Below are 12,788 nucleotides of genomic sequence, written 5' to 3' on the forward strand. Positions count from 1 at the left end.
CATAAAGCAATAACGTTTTCTAAACGATACAATTATATAAGAAGTTGTCATTGAAGGAATTCAATTTTTGTTTAAGTAAAACAGTAGGGTAAAGGAGAGAATATAATTCAACAGATGGGCGGTTTTAAGAGTGAATTATAGCTTCTCTGACATTTAACATCGCACTGCTAACTTCCTAAAAGTAGTAATGTTACTAGATTTGTTCCTTCTGCTCTTCTAGTTGTACTTTGGAAAAGAAAAAATAAAAGAATCGATGTTTCTGGGAATTCTAAATGCTTGTAAAAGTAATTGACGTAGTTGAAAACATGTACCAAGTAAATTTCAGAAATATCTTTAGTTAAACTCTGAAAATTCTTCCTTTGCATTAATATTCTCTGAAGATTTTCGAAGAAAATTAAAGCAAACGAACATACTTGCGCTGTATACACACGTAAGGTCTATATAATAATAAACTCACAAATTTCAAAAAGCATTTAAAATAATTTTGTTATTATTAAAAACAATGCTAATGTACAGTACAGTTGATTGTTCACTCTTTATTAATCTAACTCCAATGCATGCATTCTTATGGTAATGAGAATAAACATGCATATTCTTTAATTCGGAGTGAAAATTAATATATGAAATTTATTTAATTATATTTAAAGAATGTTTAACAAACAATAGACTTAATAAAAGTTATGTAAACATACGTATATCATAATTTAAATCTATTTTTTAAATATTATTTTACTGATTACAAAAATATGGAATAATGTATTTTTGGAGAATTTATAGATCTATAAACAGAATTTCTTATAAGAATTTATGATGTTGCATTTGTTTCATATTTTATATTAAGGTTTTATTTACGAATTTGTCTTCAGAAGAATTTATTTTTAAGTTCTAGAATCTTATTTTATGTACGTAAAAATAATACATAAGACAGAAGCAAAAATCGATATTTCCTGAAAGATGTACAGAAATATAAAATGTCTATTAAATAAATTTTATTTTTTATTTAAACAGCCATAAATAAAGTAAAAATGCGACTTAATTAATTGAAAAATTCGTACAAATTTATATTAATTTAATGAATTATTTTGGACTGAAGAGGTTCAAAGTATGACGTATGACGTACAGTACATAACACTAATTGTATAAAAGAAAAACTGGATTAATGCCTCATAAAAAATAGTTTAAAATTACTTTTTTAAGGATTCATTAAAGGTTTATATTGATTTATTTACTTTGTATTTTCTTAAATCTGATAAGGTTTAAATTTAAAATTCGATAATTTATTCTAGAGTAAATTTATTTTTATATATTGATACAAAAGTTTGTGATAAGCAAATAGAATAAATCAATATTAGAATTTCTTTGATTTTGTGGTATCGATCAAATTCACGAGATAAGATCATTATTAAAAGAATTTCTTCTTTTAACTTATAAGATGCATCCAGAGCTTGACTTAATAGTTAGGTTTGTTGTTGCACTAAGCTATAACATAAGATAATCCATTCTTCTGTATCAAATAATAATACATAAAAAAGTGTGAGGCTCGGAGTTCCAATTCTGAAGACATATCTCGAGGTCCTAAGCTGCAACCTGTTTAATTTATCTGCAAATCCGGACCTGAATACAGTCTAATTTTATGATTCCTGCATTTACGACTAATTTCATTTTTGTTATGATTGCGGTATTGAAGTGCCCCAAAACTGATGTAAAGCGTAAATTCCTGTAGCGTTTAAATACTTTATTATATCTTCATAAATGTATTTGAAACAGACAAACACGTGATTTTGGACCCGTCTGTTAGCCACTTAAATGTGATGTTATATAATAAAACTATTTCTAAAAACATAATCTCAATTTATGTAACTGAGATAATGGTAAAATGGCGGTTCCCTTTACGTCGATTTTTCAGAATTCGCTTATGACACTAAAGCGGGTTTACTGTATAATAACGATGCATTAGAATAAGAAAATTAACATTTTTAATTTATAAATGATAGATAGATTTTTTAAATTTTGTTTTCATTCTATTTTCATTAATCTTTTTTATAAATCTTTACATAACCTCTCATATTTGGAAATGCAAATTCTCAGGTTAGATTCAAAATTATACTGTTATTACTCAGCATATTCTAATAATGTTTAATCCTGAGTTTAATAATAATTAATTTATACATAATCCTGAGATTATATATAAACTAATTCGTGTATAATTTGCTCTTCCATTCCTTATAACCTATTCTGTAACATATAAATGGATTGCTCAAATTTACATTTCTCAATATGATTTTTAAATAGATTGTAAATAAATTTTTTTGTAAATCCTCAATTAGAAGTTAGAAGAAATTTGAGGAAAAGTTGCTAAATTTAGCATTACGGAAGGATTTAAATGTACAAATCCTTACGAAAAGACCATGTTATTTTTGAATGAAAGGATGAAAATTTAAGTAAAACTAAAAGAAAAGTAACTTAAAACATTGATAAATTTTAAATTATAATTGCATATTTACACTTTTATTTATACTAAAATACATTTTAACGTTGAGATTTATGTAAGCAATGCACATTAATGCAGTAAGATTGGATTAGCTTGATGGAATGAGGCAACATAACACATGGGCAATCTGCCAAAGGAGGACTTTCTGTGGGAAACTAGTCCCTATTAGGTGTTAGACACTCGAAGAAAACTCAGAAAACACGCGACCAACCTGTTGGTTAGGTACGAACCCAAGACCAGTATTCAAGAGTTTTAGCCACAAAGCTACTGGTGGGTCCACGAAACAGAGAGAATCACTTTCCTAATTAAAGGATAAATTTAATAAAAAAAATTTAAAATAAATTAAAAGAAAATTAACAGAAATTCATATGAAAATATTTGATTTATCAATGTTTAATTTTACAGAATATATGCGAAGAAAAGAAGATGGAGGAAGCATCAATTTTCTCCAGGAAGTTAACTACTTTCAACACTTTTGACGCCATATTCAATTCATAAATGTGAACAAACATTGAATTTTAGTGATGACTCTCATTTCTGAAAAATATAATCATTTTTACGATAAATTTTCCAACACTACATCTTCAGAACTGGAATGTACACTAAGAGAAATCAATCGATCATTTCTTAAAGGTTAGTTTTCTACTCTTTCTATATATCATAAGATCCATAAAACCAAATTCACAACACATTTAATGGCTAAAATAATTTAATTAAATAACAAGCTTATAATGACAAAAATATATATTTACAACGCTATTTAAAGTTAATTATCTTCGATAAGAATTTTCATGAATTAATTCTTATAATTAAATAGTGTTAATTTGAATATTATTAAACATTTTTAAATAATTAAATATTTTAAAATAATTTATAAAAGTTAATAGATTAATTATAATTAATATATAATGTATCTCATTTTATATATAAATAATTTTAATTTTATTTAAGCTTATAAAACTTGATATAAAATAATTTAATTATTAATATATTTTCTATATTAAATCGAAAATATTCTCTTTTAGGTTGTAAATAATATTTGTTATTAAACATAATTATTTATTTATAGTTAAATATTCTATTTATTTATGACAAAAATTAATGTTATTGACTGAAAATTGTTGTAAAGAGATTTTATAGATTACATTCTCTACAATTGTATATAATAAAGGCGTTTATTATTCTATAATTGTATAGAATGACCTTTGCTTAACAAGAAAACTAAAAAAACGTATCAAGACGTAAAAAAATCTTGTAAAATCAAGATAAAAATTACGTTAAAGTATTAGTTTAGGCATTAATAATTCAATTCTAAAAAACTTTAAATTAAAATTCAAGTAAAAAGCTACTCTTTAAAATCCGACTTCGAGTGAGTTAAAAAGACAAAAAAAAGGACCTTTGTCTTTTTAACTCACTCGAAGTCGGATTTTAAAGAGTAGCTTTTTACTTGGATTTTAATTTAAGGTTTTTTAGAATTGAAATTTTACCGATCCCATTGGTTTTTAAATTTTTTGAATAGATTAATAATTCATCTATAATTTTTAATTATATTTTAATTTAAAAAATCACGTGACTTTCGGTCCAGACCAGAAGCTCGTACATAATTCTAAGCTTTTTAAATCCCGTCTTGATTTCATCTATCTAACTTCGTTCTCGAGATTTACGAAAGACAGACAGAAAGACGAACAACAGTGGAAATATATAGGTCTTCAATTTTGAAAATTGCAGCCCAAAAACTTTCTACAGATAGTTTTATACAGTGTAAAAAACCTTTTCTATAGATTTTCCTAAACTTTCTATAGTTGTAGGAAACGGTAAATGGCCATAAACTAGTTACTGTATCATATGGTTCTATTCTTTACAGTTAAACTTTTTATAAGTAATTCTAAATATTTCATAATTGTAAAACAACCATTACAGATAATTCTACATTTCCTACACTTGTAAGAAACCTTTTCTAAGTGATCCTTATCTATCCATAGCCATAAAGAAACCACTTTGTAGATCATAAATCTTTCATAATTGTAAGGAACTTATTGAAAATTGTTGTATTTCTTCAAAATTACAGTACAACAGACCTTTTGTACATAGTTGTAATCTTTTCACAGTTATAAAAATAACGTTTTGTATATGACTAAATCTCCCATAAATGTAAGAAATCTGTTGCAGTTTTATAAATCTCCCACGTTTATAAAAAATTATTGTTTTGATCTCTAAATCTTCCAAAAGTGTAAGAAATTTGTTTCAGACGATCTTATATTTTTCACAATTATGAACAATGACAACAAAATTACTCAATAGACAACAATAGTTAATTACAATGTAAAATGCTTATTATTAATGAAATATATTATTGTAAAAATTGTTTTAATTTGTACTTGAAAATAAAAATTTATATATTTGTAAAATTTATAAATTTTAATATATTAATAAAAATTTATATATTAAAATTTATATAATTTTTAATGAAATCGCTTCTCGTGGCATTTGCGATGCGATGCGATGCGATTTCTCTAAATTGTTCGTAATAACTCCTTTATATTGTTGCTTTTCATTATAAAATAGAAAAAATACGCAAGAATATTTGATATTTATAAATAAAATCGTTCAGAGACTGACACTCGTTGTAAATTCTACCGTTTCCGCATTTAAACGCCATAAATTAAGTAATATCTTCTTTAGATCAGTATGATTTTGATTCATATTTAATTTCTTACGTTTACATTTATTAATTTGCAGAGAAGCTTTAAAAATGACGCCATTATTTCATAAATTAATGAAAAAATTTATAATTATTGAAGCGTCAGATAAAACAGACAGATAAACGTACACCTCCACTGTAGAGAAGTCTATATCATTAATTTTTTAAGTAAATAATTTAAATATTATCTACAGTTTTATATTCGAAATCGAAGAAAAATCGCACAATAAGCTTATTGAAAGTAATATAATTTTTTCCCCAAAATGGAAGAGGAAGAAGAAGAAAAATAAAAAGAAAAGAAGCGAAAGCTTGTAGAAAGATTTTATAAAGAAATAAGAGGTCAAATGTGATATAGAAAGACACAATTTTATAAGAATTGACAAATAGGAAGTACTAGAAAGTAAAAATGTATTGTAGACATCGATATTTTAAGAAAGAAATGCGGACATTTTCTATAATAAAATAAATCGAAAACAAAATTAAGTTACAGTTGTAAATAAAAGAAAGTTCAGAAAAAGTATTGAACAAAATTCAAAATAGAAATTTAATACATGTAATTATTTAATGAGAAGTAAGCGAGCAAACATCAATCTCTGACAAACTTTAAAAAAATAAAAAAACTGAGGATGATCCGTAGGGAATACCTATCTTGTTACTAAATAAGCACAAAGTTTAATTTTTATTCTTAAGATCATAAGTAAGAAAATAAATATTCCATAAAAATAAACCTTACTTCTGCATGTTTAATAAGAAAGATAAAACTTTAATTATTTTAAGAAATTTGGATTAATAAAGAAATTATAAGAGTGCACTTTATTATAATTAATTTTAAGAAGGATCTTTTTAACTTATAGCAAAGATTTTTCGAGTGGATCTCTCAGTCATCAATCATTTTATTATATTTTTAATATGGTAAGAGGAGTTGATGAAGATTGATAAGTAGAGGAGAAGGATGAAGAAGGAGGAGAAGGAAGAAGGAAAAAATTTAATCTCAATTAATATATTATAAATTGAAGAAATTAATTATATTAAAGTAGATTATCTGATAAAGAATATACTTGATTAATTAAAAACTCATAAAGAATTTTAATAAGATTTGTTCAGAATAATTGAAAATGGAAACTTTTTGAAATTTTAAGCCCATTTTAATCTAATTATTGAAGTTTAATCTTTATTTTATAATAAAATATTACTTTTATTTTATTAATCCTTTGTAAATTTTGATGTACATATTAATAATTTAATCTTATTTTAAGATTTAACAACTTTCTTACACGAAGAATATTTTTGAAAAAAAAAATTAAAATTCGAAGAGAAAAATATATTTTGTGAAGCAAAAATAAAAAAAAATTAACTTTTCTTCAATACATCGTAAGAACTAAGATAGAAAAATCGGGATCTGAGTGCGATGATATGTGAAAAATTGTAGATTTTTCTATCCAGTTTTCTACAAAAATTTTTATTTATTTTTTATTATTTTTTTGTAGAGAAAACATTATTTAATATTATTTCTTCTTTGTTAAAATATTTGATTTAGTTACACGACACTTTTCTACTTAGATATCTTCTATTGAATGCCTTTGTATTGCTCTCAGCTGTCAAAATAGTTTGAAGGCATACAGAAAAAAAATCTTTCTCTTGGAGTGGGAAGATGGAGATGAATAGATGTCGTGAACACGAGACTTTAATTAAAATGACAACTGTTCGAATGGAAGAGACATAAAAGCAGAAATTTCAATTATTTTTATATAAAAATATATAATTTTTTCTTACAAATAACTGTGACTTTGTAATATGTAAAAATTTGTATTAATATCATTTCAAGAGATAGCTTTGCTTAACAAGAAAACTAAGAAAAAAACGTATCAAAACGTAAAAATATCTTGTAAAATCAAGATAAAAACATGTTAAAGTATTTGTTTAGGCATTAATAGCATGTAAAAATACAAAAGAATTCAGTGGAATAGAAGATGTCTGAAATGTTTATGGATATCAACCTCAACTGCCAAAGCATTGTTTCCGTTTCATCTCCCTCTTTTTATGCTATACTCCATTGAAGGTTACAATGTCTTGGATAGAATTAAGAAAATCTGATATCTGCTTTAGCTCAGGAAAATAGTTTTTATGAGATAAACAAACATTAAGCATACTTTTCCAATTACTTTCAATGTAAATTCGAACTTTAGTAAATCTTATGTGTTTCAAATATCCTTCTGACGTTGAAGTTTATCAGGTAACTTGTTCAATAAAAATTTGATGGAGACTAAAATATTTATGAAAATATTATTCATTTTATTGTTTAGCTTTGATATTTTTAGAGTAAGATAAATGCTTTTCTACGCTAAAGGGACTTCAAATAATTGAATCCGTCGTTAAGCTTTTTTCCATGTTAGCAATAAATTGAATTTTGAATATATAAAAATAGAAAAAGATGCAACAGTTTCGTGATTGAATTCAAAAAAATAACGTAGAAAGTGGAAAAGATTTCTTCAGAATAACCGAGATGACAAATTGTTTACATTACTATTCTGCAAGGGACCTGTGGAAAGAAGTATTTATTGTTACTTTTTTATAAAAAATAGAAGCATGAAAAGTTTAAACCATACTTCCAACAGCGACTGCTGAATTAATATTTAAGAATAATTAATTTTTTATTATTTAATTATAGCCTATACATGAAAAAAAATCACTTATAAAACATGAACGTTGATGATCAGGATATGAATTCTTTTCGGTTCTTATGAAGAAATATACAAATACAGTAACTTGTTGTAAATATGATTTCTACTTCATAAAGATGTTAATAAATAAACTAAATATGTATAGATCTCGAAATATCTCAATATTTTGGACATAATCTTTATTCCAAACACATTAATAAGAAAATAATCCATTCGAAACTAAGGATTAATTCTATGTTAATAACTCATAAAATTACAGTATAAGTTATTCTATATTAAAAAAATTACAATAAAACCTGTGTAAAACGGAATCTCACGGTACCGAATTTTTTTCCCGTTTGGCAAGTGACCGTTTTAAACAGGTTCTTTTTTAACATAGAAAAACCTCCGTTCCGAAGAATTTTTTCCGTTTAGACAGATTTCATTTTCATTCAGATTCCGTTTTGGACAGGTTTTACTGTATGTTTTTATATATATCTTGGTTAAATATACGCAAATATTAATAAATTTTTATAATTAGTAAATGATATATCGATTTTCTGTACGTACATTTATGATATAATTACGAAATTACAGTCATATAAAATGCATTTTTAAACACACAGGATGGTTAAAAAGTCGTAGCCTATGTCATGTCTTCCAATGTACACTTGGGAATGTAAATCGTAAAATCAGTTTTAAAACAACATACTTTTTTAAAAAAATTCGTGGAAATACGATTTAAAAAATATAAGTACAATGGCCATCTCCAAACAACGGACGTTTTTAATGTTCCCATCATTGGCTGTCGTTTACAGGTTTGACTTTCTGTGACTAGTCTTTGCTTTGGGTAATTGACTTTTGTGTATTGTGTATGTATTGTTATATGTATTGTGTACATATAAAGAGGGACCTCTTTATATATACACAATAGAAATATGCATGCATAAATAGATACACCTGTTGACAGTTAATCGTAGGCATATATAAATATATAGGGTGCCTAAAAGTCAGTTAATTGTGTTTAATTTCAGTGTTGTGTCCTTACTTGTAAACATAAATAGTAAATTACGCTAACAACAAAGTATTTTTCTGTTATAAAATTGCCGTAAATAATATTTTATAGCAGTAATTAAACGTAATTAAATATGTAAATAAAACAGCAATTTAATCTTTACAATGATTCACTGACTTTTGTGCCACCCTATATTACTCTATACACTTACTACTGTTATGAATTTCAAACATTAGTATTTGAATATAAAACAGAAGTAAAAATACAAAAAAAAAAATCAAACATATAATTCTTAAAACGGATTGTTTCCTTATGGAAATTGCAAAATGATGTATTTGTTGAAGATTTTTATCTTGATAAAAATATAAACATTATTCTAGATTTATTTTTCATTGGATGCATTATTCCAAACACGTTTGATGAGATTTTTATTTGTTTTTTGGGATATTTATATAAAAAAAGATTAATAACCAGAAGCAATCAAGAAATTCATACTGATTTAAATTTGTGAATAGAATAATTTCCATAATTGGAATAGTTTTGTAAAGAATGTACGTAACGATGAAACGATGCGGAATCTCGTGCTTTTAAACAAATTTTAATTACTTTTAGAAATTAGATAAATTAATAATTCAATCTCCTGTGTATGTAGGGGAAGGTGGGGCAGGATGGGACGTCAAAGTTTGAAAAGTCATAAGATGGCAACCACTTTAATGAGAACAATAACTTTTTTATTCTCAACAACTACAACGTTTGGTAATATATAATACAAAATTTAATTTTTGAAAAACGTTTTTAAAAACAAGAAAATTTAATATTTTAAAATTATATGTAAATGCACCATCTTGCCCCACCCGTGGGGTAAGATGGGAGATATTATTTTTATATACAAGAAGGACAAATTAAAATGGTTAAACTGTCGTTTTCTTCAATATTGGCACAAGAACAGTGCGCCCATTTATCACAACGGCTACATTTAGCCCTACAGAGTATAACCCTCTACAATAGAGGCATTCTGTGTCATTTGTCTTTTGTTTCTTGTTAGGCCTACCCTTGCTGACGCTTGTAATTTTTGATTTTGCGGAATTTCTTTCGGTAAACAAAGACGGTTTTCCTGGGGGTGCCGAAACTGCTGTTGATTATTTTTGTTGTTCCATCTGCTGCTGCTTGTAAGGTGTATCTGCTAGGATTGCTAAAACAGCAATCCTAGCAGATACACCTACAGCATCCTAGCAGATTCCCTCTCCTTCTGCTATTTTCGATTTTTTTCTTGGTTCCAACATGTGGAATTGGCATTATTTCTATGGGGGAGACTTCAGTAAAAACTGAATGAGTAGGCCTGCTGCTGAAGGGGCCTGCTTTTCGTCTCTGCAGAAATAAAGTCTGCCTCCGAAAATACTTCTGGATTCATTGGCCATATTCCCGTCTTTTGAAGCCATTTATGGCTGTGGGCATTGTTGCAGCTCTAAGGAAAGCATTTCCAAAGAGTTCCGCTATCTGGAAAACGTCTACTACCCATTCTGGGTTGCAACGTAGCCATTTGGTCACCTCTTGGTCATAATAGGTACTCGAAGGCTTCATGAAAGCCACATCCAATGGTTGCAAGCGATGTGTGCAGTGAGGAGGGAAACACAATAATATAACGCCATGGTCTCGAGCATAGTCAATGAACTAAATGTTTTTTGTGTGCGTAGAATGTCCACCTAACAGCAAAAGAACAGGCCTTTCTTTTGAGACTCGTGAAAGCTTTACAAATTGTTTAAACCACGAAATGAAAACGTCACCTTGCATCCACCCACTTGGATGACACTCTGCCCAAGTCCCAGGTGCGGCACAATTCAGCAATTTTTGCTTCATGCGAAGTCGAGGGTAAACAAACATTGGCGATAGATATGTACCAGCAGCATTGAAGCAAACTTCAACTGTTACTGTCTGCACCCTTTCAGCAGAAGTTAAGGCACATACTTGCCGTCTCCCCTTTACGGATATAATCCTTTCTTTGGACTTGGGCATGCACGAAATTCTTGTTTCATCGCAGTTGTATATACGTTCTGGAGTTAATTTATGTTTATCAACTGCAGATGATAACAGTTTCAAAGAACGCTGTAATTGCCACTTTATTAAACCCAACAGCACGAGCTGCTGACGTTGCTTCCGGAATTCTGAACGATAAGTTAGAATTTCGCTTGGAACCACTCAATTCCAGCTTTACGTCGTTCATTGTCAAACACGCTGTTTTCCATTTCGCTCTGCTAGTTGATAAGCGAGCTTCATGAGATCCAAGCTGTTAAACCAAACAATCGAGATTCCATAGACTATAAATATTCCACCAGCTCTGCCTCTTCAGGAGTGAAAACCGGGTTAAAACGACCCAAGTTTTCCTTTAGAGGACGTGATGTTTCTCCAGACTTGCCCTTTTGCCTATGTATTTTAACTTTTCTTTCTAGTGTACTCTGCGGCATATTAAAAATAGTAGCGGCTCTCCTTAATGCATAAAAGTAACATTAACGATAAATATATCGAAGCAAAAGTGCAATGAATATTAATCATAAAATATATGGAAGCTCAGAGAAAAAATTAATGAATTATTTTCCGAATAAATAAATATAAAAGTTTGAACTTACTCGTATTTACTTTACCAGACGATACTGTCACTTCGCGCATGCTCAGTTTCGCTATTTTGTAAGCAGACGATACTGTCACTTCGCGCATGCTCAGTTTCGCTATTTTGTAAACACGATATTTTTTTTTTCATAGAAAAAATTTTTATTTCGATTGTTATCTCACATTTTATTTCTTGTTAAGATGGTATTTAAATTAAAAAAATGTTTTCATAAATAAAATAAAACTAGATTTTTAAATAATGTTTTCACACGCGGTCTCACCCGCATCGAAAATTAGCGCGTTTCAAATTTTCTTGATTGTTTAAATATTTTCTAAATTGTTTCTTTAGTAACACGTGTAACAATAGGAATTTAATAAATTAAAATCTGTAATAATTGTTTATTTTAAATAAATAAATTGTGATTCAATTTTGTTTTTAAATTCTTCTATCATTTTTTTTTGAGACGACGCGTCAAAAATCAGATAATTTGTAATTTCTTTATAATTTTTAAAAACATTTACATACATAAAATTTATTTTTTTAGACCAAAACGAAGTATATAATTTGTACAAAATTATATTCCGATTTATTTAAATGGAGAATATTCTCTAGGCAAAAATAATGTATAAATCGTATGAAAAATTAAAAATGTGCTCCTCTATAAAAATAAAGCATAGGTATAAAGTTTCAATATTTTAAATATATATTTTAAAACGTTTATATTCTCCTCTCGAAACATAATATAGTAATACAGTATAAACTGTATAAATTTATTACAGTTAGATATGATTTAAAAGTGAATATTTCAGTTTCTATAAAATAATCATTTTAAAAATTATTATTTTTTTATATTCAAAAAGGTGATATAGAATTATCAGTGACAACGAATTTAAAACTAGTTCACTGCACTATATTGCAGTGCCTCTAGCCAGCAGCAGAATTCATGGCCAACCTTGGGCAAGATGGTAGGGGCAAGATGGGGTACCCCAACTTGCCCCAACGTGCACTTTTCATACTGACTGCAAACACACGTCAACTTTAAGACTGAAATTGTTTAGTTCCGAAATAAAGGTTACTTCGAATACTATAATACAGGGGTGGGCAAGCAAGAGTTCAGTGGGAGCCGAAATGTAGGTTTTGCAAATGCATGGGAGCCGCAGTTCTGTACTGTCGTGGCGGATAGTATGGTAAGGCGAGCGATTTTATTATATAATATAAATATAATATAAAACAAATATTGAATTTTTTTAATAAACATATTTTCACAAAATTATAAAAATAAAATTGTAAAAATAATAATAAAAAACAGAAATTAA

At 27.4% G+C, this 12,788-nt stretch overlaps 1 protein-coding gene across 1 annotated transcript in view; it reads left to right on the forward strand.

Annotated features, from left to right (window-relative positions):
- The window catches only part of LOC136985954 (diuretic hormone receptor-like), a 36,742-nt gene that overhangs the window by 7,519 nt on the left and 16,435 nt on the right, over positions 1–12,788 (forward strand). The window contains exon 2 of the mRNA XM_067283374.1: positions 2,897–3,124. Within this exon, the coding sequence (XP_067139475.1) occupies positions 3,016–3,124 (109 nt within the window). The 5' untranslated portion in view covers positions 2,897–3,015. The remainder of the gene's footprint in view (positions 1–2,896; positions 3,125–12,788) is intronic.

The sequence above is a fragment of the Centruroides vittatus genome, unplaced genomic scaffold (genome assembly GCF_030686945.1).
Source record: "Centruroides vittatus isolate TY-2023 unplaced genomic scaffold, ASM3068694v2 contig_983, whole genome shotgun sequence".
NCBI classification, from domain to species: Eukaryota; Metazoa; Arthropoda; class Arachnida; order Scorpiones; family Buthidae; genus Centruroides; species Centruroides vittatus.